The sequence below is a fragment of the Rhinoderma darwinii genome, chromosome 2, assembly GCF_050947455.1.
Source record: "Rhinoderma darwinii isolate aRhiDar2 chromosome 2, aRhiDar2.hap1, whole genome shotgun sequence".
Classification (NCBI taxonomy): domain Eukaryota; kingdom Metazoa; phylum Chordata; class Amphibia; order Anura; family Rhinodermatidae; genus Rhinoderma; species Rhinoderma darwinii.
This window is the reverse complement of record NC_134688.1, coordinates 38,000,537-38,013,544: the sequence shown is the minus strand read 5'-3', so window position 1 is coordinate 38,013,544 and position 13,008 is coordinate 38,000,537. Positions and strand designations below refer to the sequence as shown.

Genomic DNA, 13,008 nt, shown 5'->3' with positions numbered 1-13,008 from the left:
GTACATGCAAATTTTTGATCACTTTTTATTCTATATTTTGGGAGGGGTGATGACAAAAAAATAGTGACTTTTTTAAATGATTTTTTGCGGTGTTCACTGTGCGGGAAAAATAATATTATAGTTTTATAGTTGGGGGTGTTACGAACGCGGTGATACCAAATATATGTACTTTAACGTTTTTTTTTTTTCCTATAATAAAAGACTTATTATAGGAAAAAAAGCATTTTTTGTTTTTGTAAATTATAACTTGTTTTTACACTTTTATAAAACATTTTTATTACTTTTTTTTTTTTTTACTTGAAGACCTGCAGCACTGATGGCTGCTATAACACATTACACTACCTAGGTAGTGTAACGTGTTCTAAACTGTCAGTGTGACGTTGACAGTCACACTGACAGGAAGCCTATGAGGACCAGCTGGTCCTCATAGGCTTCCGTGAATGGCAGACCGGAGGCTGTTGTATGACCTCCGGTTTTGCCATGCAACTGACGGCAGCACCCGCAATCGGTCCCCGGGAAAGTTTGTTGTAGCAACAAACTTTCCAGTTTGTTGCTACAACAAACTTTCCCTGCGATCACATGATCGGGGCCTGAACCAATCAGGTCCCGGTCATGTCTCCAGGACCAGAGGCAGGGGATAACAGCGCGATCCGGGTGTCAGTGATACTCTGAGACACCCGGATCGCTCTTTTAACACCCACTGTGAATTCACGTCGGCTCTGCACAGAGCCCAGCAAGTGCCGACGTGAATTTACAGTGGGCGGTCAGTAAGAGGTTAATGACGGTGATCATATTCTCTGCAGCCAAACCAATCGGTTCGGCTGTCAGAGAACAGGTTGCTGGGGAGCCGGGGACACTGACACAGCCGGCGTCTGAGCGCTTTTCACAGCGCTATGCTGGCTGGAACAGTGATCTGTATATTCACGCCCTGGCTGTACGTGGTATGTGCGAAAAGGACGTGAATATACAGATTGTCGGCATGAAAGGGTTAACAAACAGGCAAATTTATATACACCCATTCTAGAAAATATTCATACATAAAAGGTAAACATATAGACATACAGACACACACACACACAGACAGACAGAGACACACAAATATATATATATATACTGTGAAACGTTTAGGAAATGCGACCATTTTTCTACATTTCAGGGGCTCAAAAGTAATTGGACAAATTAACATTATCATAAATAAAATGTTTTTGTTTTTTTTTACGGCCTGAAGTCTGGAACCCATGGACATCACCAAACGCTGGGTTTCCTCCTTTGTGATGCTTTACTGCTTCTGCCTTCAGTTGTTGCTTGTTTGTGGGTCTTTCTGCCTTAAGATTTGTCTTAACCCCTTCGCGCACTCAGACGTGCCATTACGTCCGGTTGGGTGAGTGCGCTCCACATGCTGCGGGTGTCGGCTGTAATAGACAGCGGACACCCGGGACTAACAGCCGGAAGCAGTACGCGCACATTTGCAGAATAGCTGCAATTAGCCCAGAATGCCTCTGGACTATAAAAGGGGCTCTGCCCTCTCAATCATTGCCTGAGCGTTGCTGTGTTACCCTAGTTTGTCTACTGCAGGAGCCTCATCTTAGCCTGAAACCACCGCTACGGTCTACATTGATCCCATTTATCCTGGCGACAGTGTCCCTGGTGTCCCTCAAAAAAGAGGGTAATGTGGTTACAAACGGTGAAAGGATTTCATCGACATATGTGCTAATTCCTTGTGTCAAATTATCATTCCCAGAAACAATAGGTCTACCAGGTACTGGACATGTAGCATTATGAATTTTTGGGAGTGCATAGAAAGTTGCCAAAGCAGGATTAGGGTTAAAGATGCGTTTAAATTCGTCCTGTGTAATCAGATTATTTCGCTTCACTTTAGATAAAGCATGTAATTGAGGAAGGAACGAGTCAGTGGGATTTTTTTCTAAAATGGAATAAATTGAAGTATCATCCAGACTATGGACCATATTGGAGTAATCAATACGGTCCATAGCAACAATATTTCCCCCCTTATCACTTACTAACATTTGAATCCTAAATCAAGGAATGCCCCCAATATTACCCAGAAATGCTCTTTTAATGTAAATGATCATAAATACACTAGGGCAGATTTACTACTGTGTCTGGGTCTAGAATGTGTCGAACAATGTGCCAAATTTTGGCGCAAATTGGCACAATTTTGATGTTTCAATCATACTAGACGCTTTTTAAAAAGGCTCTAAAAAGGGGTGTGGTTTAGTGGGAAATGGTAATGCTCTACTGGAAAGGGGCATGGCTTAAATGCACCAAAAAACAAGCACAAAATTCTGGCGCAAAATTAGTCAAATCAAAGGTGGCAAAAGAGGAGAAAATTGTCTAACAGGTCATGCAAGATGGACCAAAATTATCATACAGCATGCACCACTGTGATAAACTTGCTGCATCTTGTGACTGCCTGGTCTAAGTTTACACGGTCTATTAGCATTAGTACATACAGGCCATTTGTGTCAGCACTGGGCAACTAAGATTTTTCCAATTAAATGTCTAACGGAACAAGGAATTGATTTTGTGTAGCAAACAAACAAAGGAACAACCCCGAACAACAAATGTTTTATAAAAATAAAAAAACAACACCATAAAAAAAAAACCTTAATAGTTACACGTTAAATTGCCGCACTTAGACTAGGTTCACATCCCAGATTTGCCATACGTCAAACATACCCGATTATTTTTTGGACAGATCCATCAATACCAGTTGAGATAACTTAAAGTGGTTTTCCACTTTCTGAAAACTGATGACCTATCCACCGGTATATAATCGGTGCTTTTCCTACACCCAGACCCCACACCGATCCGCAACTCCGGCTGCCTCTGTGCACCGGATGTTTGGAAGGGTATGCAGTGGTTGGAGCCGGAAGCAGATGGCTCTGACCACTGCATAGCAGCTGTTCGGCGGAACTGCAGCTCTGCCCCTATTCACTTGAATAGGAGCAGAGCTGCAATACTGCAGCTCGACCACTATACTTTGACCGGAGCCATCTGCTTCCGACAACATCGTCCGGCGCCCGGAGGCAACCGGAGTGCCGGATCAGTGCAAGGTCCAGGTGTCGCACACGTACCGATCATATACTGATGACCTATCCGGTGGATAGGTCATCAGTTTTCAGAAAGTGGACAACCTCTTTAACCCCTACTCGCACCAGGACGTAACTGTCCGTCGTTGCGGGAGGTTACGTCCCGCACGAGGACGTATAGTTACTGAGTTTTTCCCAGTGCACACTGGTCGGCGACAGTGTGCACCGGGAGGTCAGCTGTCGCCGACAGCTGACACTCCCCTCTTGCCGGCCAGTGGTCCTTTGCCGCTATTTCGGCGAATTAACTCCTTAAATTCGGCGATCGGGTGCAATCGCCGAATTTTAGGGGTTTCTAGCATATCGGCAGACCCCCGTCCGAAATCGCGGGGTCTGCCGATAGTTAGTATGGCAAACGGAAGCCAAACAATGGCTTCCGGGTCTGCCATGGACGGAAGCCCATCAGGACCAACCTTCGGCTGGTCCTGATAGGCTTCCTGTCAGAGTGACAGGAAGTCACTGTGTCGTTCCCGATGCACACTGTCGGCGACAGTGTGCATCGGGAACTTGGAGATCAGCTGTCCCCGACAGCTGACACTCTCCAGTGTTGCCGATCAGCGGCTCATCGCGGCTGATTTTGGCAATTAACCCGTTACATGCGGGGCTCGATTGCGATCTCCGCATGTAGCGGGTTTGTAGCGCATCAGCAGCCCCCATGCAATCGTGGGGGCTTCTGATGCTTGTGATGGCACCCGGGGGCCAGGCAACGGCCCCCGGGTCTGCCATGTATGTCAGCCTATGAGGATCAGCCTCTGCTGATCCTCGTAGACCAACTGTCAGAGTGACTGTGACGTCACACTGACAGTTGGAATACATTACACTACCTAGGTAGTGTAATGTATTCTAGCAGCGATCAGAGCTGCAGGTCAAAAAAAGAGCGTGTAAAAAGTTAAAAAAAGTTAATAAACAAAAATATAAAGTGTAAAAAGTAAAAAAAGTTAAAAAAAAAGGTTTTGTTTTCCTATAATAAGTCATTTATTATAGGGAAAAAATTAAAACGTTAAAAAAAGTACACATATTTGGTATTGCCGCGTTCGTAACGGCCAAAACTATGAAACTATAATGTTCATTTTTCCGCACGACAAACGCCGCAAACAAAATAAACGGAAAACTGTCAGCATTGCTATTTTTTGGTCACCACCCCTCCCAAGATATAGAATAACAAGTGATCAAAAAGTCGCATTTACCCCAAAATGGTACCAATAAAAACTAAAACCCGTCCCGCAAACAACAAGACCTCCCACAGCTTTTTTGACGAAAAAATAAAAAAGTTACGGCTCAGAATAGCGTGTCCCAGAAAATAAATTATTTTATAGAAACTTAATTTTATTGTGCAAACGCTGCAAAACTTAAAAAAAACTATACACATATGGTATCGGCGTAATCGTACCGACCGGCAGAATAAATTAAAACGTAATTTATTGCGTACGGTGAACGCTGTAATAAATAAAGAATTTAAAGCGCCAAAATCGCTGTTTTTTGGTCACCTTAGCTCTAAAAAAGATCCTGAGGGGCCAAAATGCTCACTATACCCCTAGAAAAATTCCTTGAGGGGTGTAGATTCCAAAATAGGGTGACTTTTGGGGGGTTTCCACTGTTTTGGTCCCTCCGGGGCGTTGCAAACCCGACATGGCACTGAAAACCAATCCAGCAAAATCTGCGCTCCAAAATCCAAAAGGCGCTCCCTCCCTCCTGAGCCTTGCTGTGGGTCCAAACATCAGTTTACGACCACATATGGGGTATTGCCGTAATCGGGAGAAATTGCTTTACAAATGTTGGGCGGCTTTTTCTCCTTTATTCCTTGTAAAAATGAAAAAATTCTATGTTTCCACAGAAAAATAGGTGATTTCCTTCTTCACAGACTAATTCCACTAAATTCTGAAAAAAACTGTGGGGTCAATATGCTAACTATACCCCTAGAAAAATGCCTTGAGGGGTGTAGTTTCCAAAATGGGGTCACTTTTTGGGGGTTTCGACTGTTTTGGTACCACAAGACCTCCTCAAACCTGACATGGTGCCTAAAATATATTCCTAAAAAAAGGAGGCTCCAAAATCCTCTAGGTGCTCCTTTGCTTCTGAGGCCGGTGTTTCAGTCCATTAGGACACTAGGGGCACATGTTGGATATTTCTAAAATCTGCATAATCTGGGCAATAAATATTGAGTTGCGTTTCTCTGGTAAAACCTTCTGTAACCTTCTTTTTTTTTTTTTTTACAAATGAATTTCGGCAAAAAAAATGAAATTTGTAAATTTCACTTCTACTTTGCCTTAATTCCTGTGAAACGCCTAAAGGGTTAAAATACTTTCTGAATGTGGTTTTGAATACCTTGAGGGGTGCAGTTTTCAAAATGGGGTGATTTATGGGGACTTTCTAATATATAAGGCCCTCAAAGCCACTTCAGAACTGAACTGGTCCATAAAAAATAGCCTTTTAAAATTTTCTTGAAAATGTGAGAAATTGCTGCTTAAGTTCTAAGCCTCGTAACGTCCTAGAAAAAGTAGACATATGGGGGATGTTAACTAGTAACTATTTTGTGTGGCATTACTATCGGTTTCACAAGCAAATACATTTAAATTTAGAAAAATGCTAATTTTTGCTAAAATTTGAAGTTTTTCACAAATAAATATTGAATTTATCGACCAAATTTTTTCACTAACATAAAGTACAATATGTCACGAGAAAACAATCTCAGAATCGCTTGGATAGGTAAAAGCGTTTCGGAGTTATTACCACATAAAGTGACACATGTCAGGTTTGAAAAAATCATCTGTGTCCTAAAGGGGTTAACATCTGTTTGACAGGTAAAAAAAAATTATTTTAGTGAAATTCTGTTCACTTTTTTTACCTGCTGTAAACATACGCCATAGACATAAACCTGTCAGACATATGCCAAAGGGATATACTTTTGGATTATATCAGCACAACAGAAGTCTGTAGGTACAAAATGTAGGCCAAAAAAATGATGGGAATAGAGCCTCAGCATTACTGCTTTCTCTCGAAGTCACAACCAGTCCAGCTGATCATTGTCTTGCTCAAAAACTTTTGCATTCTCATAAAAAAATTAGGGAAAATTATTTAAAAAAAATGACCATTTCCTTTTACAATTTTAAGTCCGTGATCTATATAACCAATAAGTGGATCAATTGCAATAATGGAGGAGATAATAGCTCTTACTGTGTAGACTAGGTGAAGACACACATAAGCTTTCCTCCATTCTGTATAACAATCCATCATTTTTACATGAATCTATCCATGACATGGGCCCTCACATGTACAATCTAAGACTTTACCTGGTTAAGTTTCTTCCACAGATTAAGGACAGGAGACAGCTCATTGGACCACAACTCTCTGTCAAACTTCGAGCCGGCAGTTACTGATCGACTTAGGATCCTCAACTGTGATATCACCTACATAGGAGAAAGATGAACATGTTGTTTAAGGTTCCGTAATAAAGATTTTTATAGAACAATTCTGAACATATCAGAGAAGACGTACACGTATGACCTCAAATACTTACAAGGTAACCTTTTGAGAAGAACCTGGAAGTACGAGTTCTATCATTGGGTCAATAGTTAGTCAACATCTCCAGTAATTTAATCTAAAACCTATGATCTCTAATGTATCATCATTACTTTTTTTTTTGTCTTTTATGTTTCCGTTTATTTTATTACTTTATTTAAAACACAACAATATCTGATTATTATCAACACATAGACATCGAAAAGTTCACATAAAGGGTATGTTCACACAGAGCAATTTTGCGGCGGAATCCATTAATTTCAATGGGAGTCGGACGCTTAATTTTCTCGCTAGCTGATTATTTCAGCCAGCGGAAAAAAGAAGCGTCCTGCTCTAGTTTCAGGTGGATTTCACCGAACCTCCTATTGATGTCAATGGGAGGGGGGAATCTTCCTGCCGTTAGCAGGAATTGTTCCGCAGCGGATTTTGCAGCGGGACAGGCCATGCAAAATCTGAAGTGTAAACTAGCCCTAAATGGGTTTTATGCTGCATATAAATTTAAAAAAAACCCCATAAAGATAGGGAATCTAGATTGTAAGACCCACAATCTAGATGTTGGAATATGTTGGTGCTATATAAGCAACATAAATAATTCATTAAATATGCCAAAAAAACTATGGGAAAGAAACAAAAACACCTGACCAACTTGATTTGTCTCTTGAAATATCTTTATATGGGACGGAGCTCCATTTGATTTTTTTATGTTTTTTTTTTCCAGGAAAGTTAGGGTTAGACCCTGTTCACATCTGCGTTCGGCATTCTGTTGTTATGTTTCGTCAGAAGTGCAGGCTCCGTAGAGCAACAGAAACAACCGGTGCCCAACAGAATCATTTGACTTAAATGGATTCCATCAGGTTTCCGTCGGGGTGTCCGTGGATTTACCAGAAACAATACTGCGCTATTGTTTTTTCGGTATTTTCTGTGGAATCTGCGATGGAGGTTCCCAACAGAGCCTCCGATGCGGATGTAAACAGGTCCAAAGGCAAACAAGAGGAGTGTAGAAGTAAAAGAGTGAAGTATAACATGGCAAGGACAACAAGTAGAACATATAATCTCTGCAGACTATAGCCTCTGAACACGTGATAGTTTGCACAATACACTGCAATACTTATGTATATTGCAGTGTATTGTGTTTTTGCTGTCTTGGCAATCCAGGTTTCCAAGACAACCATTGGCACCATGTGATTGCGTTGCACTGGGATGTGATCAGGTGACCGAGGGGGGGGCGCTCTGGGTAATGGCTTAGATACCGTGGATGCTATTGGCCACGACATTTAAGCGCTTAAACATCCTAGATGGAAGTTCTCTCTGATCCCGGTCGTTTGCGGCATATAGAGCGGGCTCAGCCCGTGAGCCCAATCTATACTCCCACCTCCCAACTATGATATACAAGTATGTGAAATGTAGGAGATTTTCCCTTTACTTCATTATAATGGTGCCCACTGGTGTTTAATCTGTATAGTAATGTGAACTTCCTCCGATGTGGACGCTCATGCTCTGTTTTACTCTCGAACTTTCAACAGCCAAAAGAAAATGTCTTCTCTGCTTGTCAGTAAAGAAGAAAAGGCTTTTATTCAGGAACACAACTTGTAGTGTGAATGGAGACTCACACAGTAAGAAACACGCAGGAGAGCCAGCAGTTTGCTTAGATGAAGAGAGAGCCGGCATACAGCACTGCTTACATACAGCGTAGAGCTCTCCCCTCTCCTATTCATCCTCCCACTGTGTGTAAGCTGCCGGCTCTTCCTCTTCTTCAGTTATATAGGGCTGGGCTCTCCCTCTTTTTCAGTTATAGAAGTCTGGGTTCTCCCCTCTCCTGCTCAATCTCTCACTGTGGTAAGCTGCAGGCTCTCCCTCTTCTTCAGTTATATAGGGCTGGGCTCTCCCTCTAAAAAGACATGTAATGGGGGCATTTGTGAAGCATCTCCTAGAGGGGAGGAAGAGGCAGTGAAAAAGAACGATCTGCCTATACAAGCTATGACAGGAAGGGGGAGGATCTGCAGTAGAAAGGACACACCCCCTGAGCAGCCAGTCTGAAGAAAATCTAGTACAGCAATTGGAGTAATGAATGAGAAGATCTCTGGATCCATGTAAGATACAGGGCTGGTTCTAGCGTTGTTAGAGATTGTCATGCACTATATTGCGTCTGATCATCTTTTTTTTCTATGAATTCTGAGACAACCCATTTAAGCTCTTTTTTTTTGTCGAGATTGGGAAGAAGTGTGAGTTTTTTAGTATTTATTTCATTTGTTGGTCTGTGAAATATTTGCGGAGTTCTTGTTCCCATTTCCTTATATAAAATGGTGTATAATATTTTTATATTTTGATATCAGAAATGTAAATACTGTGGAGATCAATCATATTATGTAACAGTATGCCATAGGCTTCCAAGCTCCCCCTAGTGGTGACTGCAGCCAGGTTTATTTGCTGAAACTGGCAAACCATTTCAAGCTATTTGGAAGTACTAGTACTAGTACATTACTATTTAGGCAAAATGAGAGGAGCTTGGAGATAAAATGAAGATATTTATATTTTTGCTACGGTTTTCAGACTTGCCCCTTAACATTGATTTAGCTGCATAATTATAAATACCGTGCCAGTAGATTGCATCTTGAACGACTGTATACTGCACAATTTATTGAGACCGTTCTCCGAGTTTATTTGTTTACTCCTTTTAGCTTTAAATGTCACCCTGTATTTATGTGTATTTATATTTTCTTTTTACGTTTTTATGGTCCCAGAATTCCTTGTTGACAACTAATATCCTCACAATTAACGGTCGTAAATGTATAACATGCAAATGTATCTTTACCGAGGACTTATCAATATGCAGTACAGGTAAACTCATCTTTACTTAACTAGTACAGGACACGAGGAGTTTGCCTGTTATAAGCAGCAGGCTGTGGACGCATTACGCCAAGCATACACACGCTAATCATGCAGGCGATGCCACTATGTCTGCGCAATCAGGAGCGGGGCAACGGCAGTAATACACAGCAGCAGCCCCAAAAAATTGTCATCAAGGCTAAAATTGTTCTTATCCTGAGGAGTTAAAATTCAATAAAAATTATGGATAAGTCATAGATGCAAGTGGGAAGATCACATTTGTGAAGTCTGAATCTCGGACCACCACTAATTTTCAGAATAAAAGATCACTATATAGAGGTTAAACCCCTTTGGCACGACTCAGAGAATTCTGGTACTGAATAGAACAGAATGGGTACTTCCCTTAGGTAGCGGTCCTCAGGACAGTATCAGATCAGTGGTAACTGCTCTACAAAAAAATCAGCTGAGGTCGATGACAAAGCCAGAGCCAAAAAGGTCAGATGGGAGCAGGCAAGGGACAAAGTCACAAATGTAGCCAAATGTCAGGATCGTAGATCAGCAACGAAGAGGTCACAGCCAGGGAGAGGGTAGAAACAACAAAAGGTCATAACCAGGTCATCCAAGAATACAGTAAATTAGGTCTAGAGAAAGGCACTCAGGCAGTGGGTATCAGGAACCGCAGTGATTTCATCCTCTGAGGAGTGACATAATCTGCTGGCAAAGTCAACGTGATGTGGGTGGACGACACTTACAGAAAGCGGCAGGTGCCAGGCAAAGCAAGACAGAGTGTATCTTAGCTCAATGCTGCAAGGGTCACTCTATGGATCATATGCAACAGAAAATAAAGTCATTAAGGGTGGTTCCTATAGCGTGACCGTCATCAATTAGCCAAAGCAGATAATGGCTACAAAGAGTGTCCCTCAGTATATCCATGCATGAAAACAGCCAATTAATTTAAATAAGAACTGTGTAGGAACTGTGTAATGCTTCATTTCCCCTGTGGTGGCACTGTAGGGGAACAAAACACTTTCTGACAGTTTTACCCACAGATTACTGGTGATCACTGAGACTCCCAACAGTGGTGCACACTGTGATTAGCCTATTTAGGGGGGGAACCTCCAAAAAGGGGATTGTAAAATACGGTCAACCCCTTAAAAAATAAATAAAATAAAAATTATACATATATACACACAAATATATGAAATTTTACAGAACCAGTCCACAAAATACACAGATTGTAAAAAGCTGGAGGTACATTATTATCTCTCATATTTGTTAATACTGCAATTTTCTTGAAATGAGCAATTCACATTTAACATAAGAAAAAACATAAAAGGTCGGGTTCCCACAGGACGGATACGCTGCATAAAAACCATGCAGCATATCCGACCCGGAACCCGCAGTACATTCCGTCTGAAAAATCGCACTATATTGTTCGGACAGAATTTCCACTGCAGAACAAAGCGGTTCAATTTGTTCATACTTACCCCCCTCCCTCCTGGGACGTCCGCTTCGGCCTCCCCGGATGACGTTGCAGCCTGTGATTGGCAACATCATCCTAGGAGTCTGGACTGCAGGAAGGAGGAGAGTGTTCTGGGTAAGTCAGATTTTCATTTTTTTCCGTACTTTTTGCGGCGTAATCGTTGAGAATAAGCCGCAAAATTCACAACACTTGGCATTCTGTTGCGGGTTCTGCAGCCCCATTAAATTCAATGGGAAAAACCCGCAACAGAAAATCAACAAAAACGCAGAATAGATTGACATGCTGTGGAATTAAATTCCGCACCGCAGGTCAATTTATTAACGTTTACGCTGCGGTTTTTACGCTACGTGGGAACCCGGCCTAAACTATCTACTTGATAATAAATACTCGTACGGTGAATACACAAAGCCTAGCATAGTCAGAGAAGAAAGCTCCGGCTCTTGTCACTTGACAGATGGTTCTAATTAAGTGCTAGCCCAAGTGAAGATTCTAGGGCTCCTCGCTATTCATGTGCCTTTTCCCAGCCAACCATGAAATTACTTCCCAGCTTTAATAACAAAATGAACCATGCTATTTTTCATACTACAAACAGCGCAATTAGCAATGGGTTAATAAATGATGACGGCAAAATAAATATTTGACCCTCCTTTGTCATGCGATCACAGACAGACCGGAAGGCTGCGAACTCCACATATAGAGAAAAGAGCCTTGAGCTGCTGTGATACAAAGCAGCGATCCAACGGGAAAACAGCGGCGGAATATTAAACAGTTGGAGCTCCAATCTTATATTCCCCGGATACCGAGCGTTAAATATTGGTCAGGATCAGAATTCACAAGTCACACATCACAGGCACAGTAATGGCGCGGGCCGGAAGGTCGGGATCACACGTGGGCAGCAGTGGTACAATTCTCTGAAGAGAAGACGGTTTGCCCATGTGTTTTCTCGCTTTGACAAGTGGACGCGATTTTAAAGTAACAATGGTTTCTACACATGATTTTCAATATGACTTTCTTCCATTTTTAATGGTGGGGAAAAGCCACAAAACCACAGATCGCACTCTTTAATCCCCCCTCGATCGTTAATAAACAGTAAAGGTCGGACATGAAAAGTTCCCTTGAAGAGGTATTTTGACCATAGATATTAATGGTGTCTGCGCAGATTTAGAGGTGGTTCTTCTTTATTTTTCAGCGGTCATTGGTCACTTTGGATTGCAGAACGAGTGTCACGGGACCCCGTTCTCTATATAGGTAGATGTCACAGGGGTGAGACGAGATCCCCCACCTATCAGACATTAATGATGAATCCTACAGATATCGTCTGAATACCCTGTTAAAAGGGAAATCCAGACAAAACGATCTTCTGATATGTCACAGGTACATGTGAGAAGACCTCTGGCACTCCTGGAACCCCCACCGATCAGCACAATGAAGAGCCCCCTTTATTGTTCACACAGACACAGCAACTAGTTTGTACCGGTGGCTGTGCCTGGCCCCCATCTATTAAAAAAAAAAGAGCTTGAAACAGTGATGTGTCTAGTACTGTAGCTCAGACCAGTTCACTTAGAGGGGTTTTCCAGGACTTTGATATTGCTGACCTATCCTAAATATAGATAAATATCAGATTGGTGGGGGTCCGACTTCTGGCAACCCCACAATCAGCTGATTGAAAAGGAAGCGAAGCTTCAGCAAGTGTTGCGGCTGCTTCATTGTTTACCAAGCCCAGCTCTGTATATTTGGTAGTGGCTACACCTGGTACTGCAGCTCAGTCCAATTTACTTGAATAAAACGGTGGTTCAAAGAGATACAGTACCAGGCACAGCCATAACCGAATGTCCAGAGCTGTGCCTGGTAAACAATAGTCCGCAGCTCCTTTAATTAGATGATCAGTGGGTGGGGGGGGGGGGTGCTGGCAGTTGGATCCCCACCGATCTAATATTTATGACCGATCATAAATATCAAACTCCTGGAAAACCCCTTTAAGTATAAGCCATCAATGTAAAATCCCAGAAAACGCTTTTAAATATTTGCAAACCTATTCAAAATTGTATGTCATTGTGTTGTGTTGTAGAT

The 13,008-nt window shown here is 42.0% G+C and overlaps 1 protein-coding gene across 7 annotated transcripts in view; it reads right to left on the bottom strand.

Annotated features, from left to right (window-relative positions):
• The window catches only part of DYNC2H1 (dynein cytoplasmic 2 heavy chain 1), a 372,805-nt gene that overhangs the window by 105,836 nt on the left and 253,961 nt on the right, over positions 1–13,008 (bottom strand). For all 7 annotated transcript variants that reach the window (XR_012881305.1, XM_075851543.1, XM_075851542.1 and 4 more), the window contains one exon: positions 6,401–6,517. Coding sequence is in view for 6 of the 7 variants with exons in the window: in XM_075851543.1 (XP_075707658.1) it covers positions 6,401–6,517 (117 nt within the window). In the remaining variant the exon portion in view is untranslated. The remainder of the gene's footprint in view (positions 1–6,400; positions 6,518–13,008) is intronic.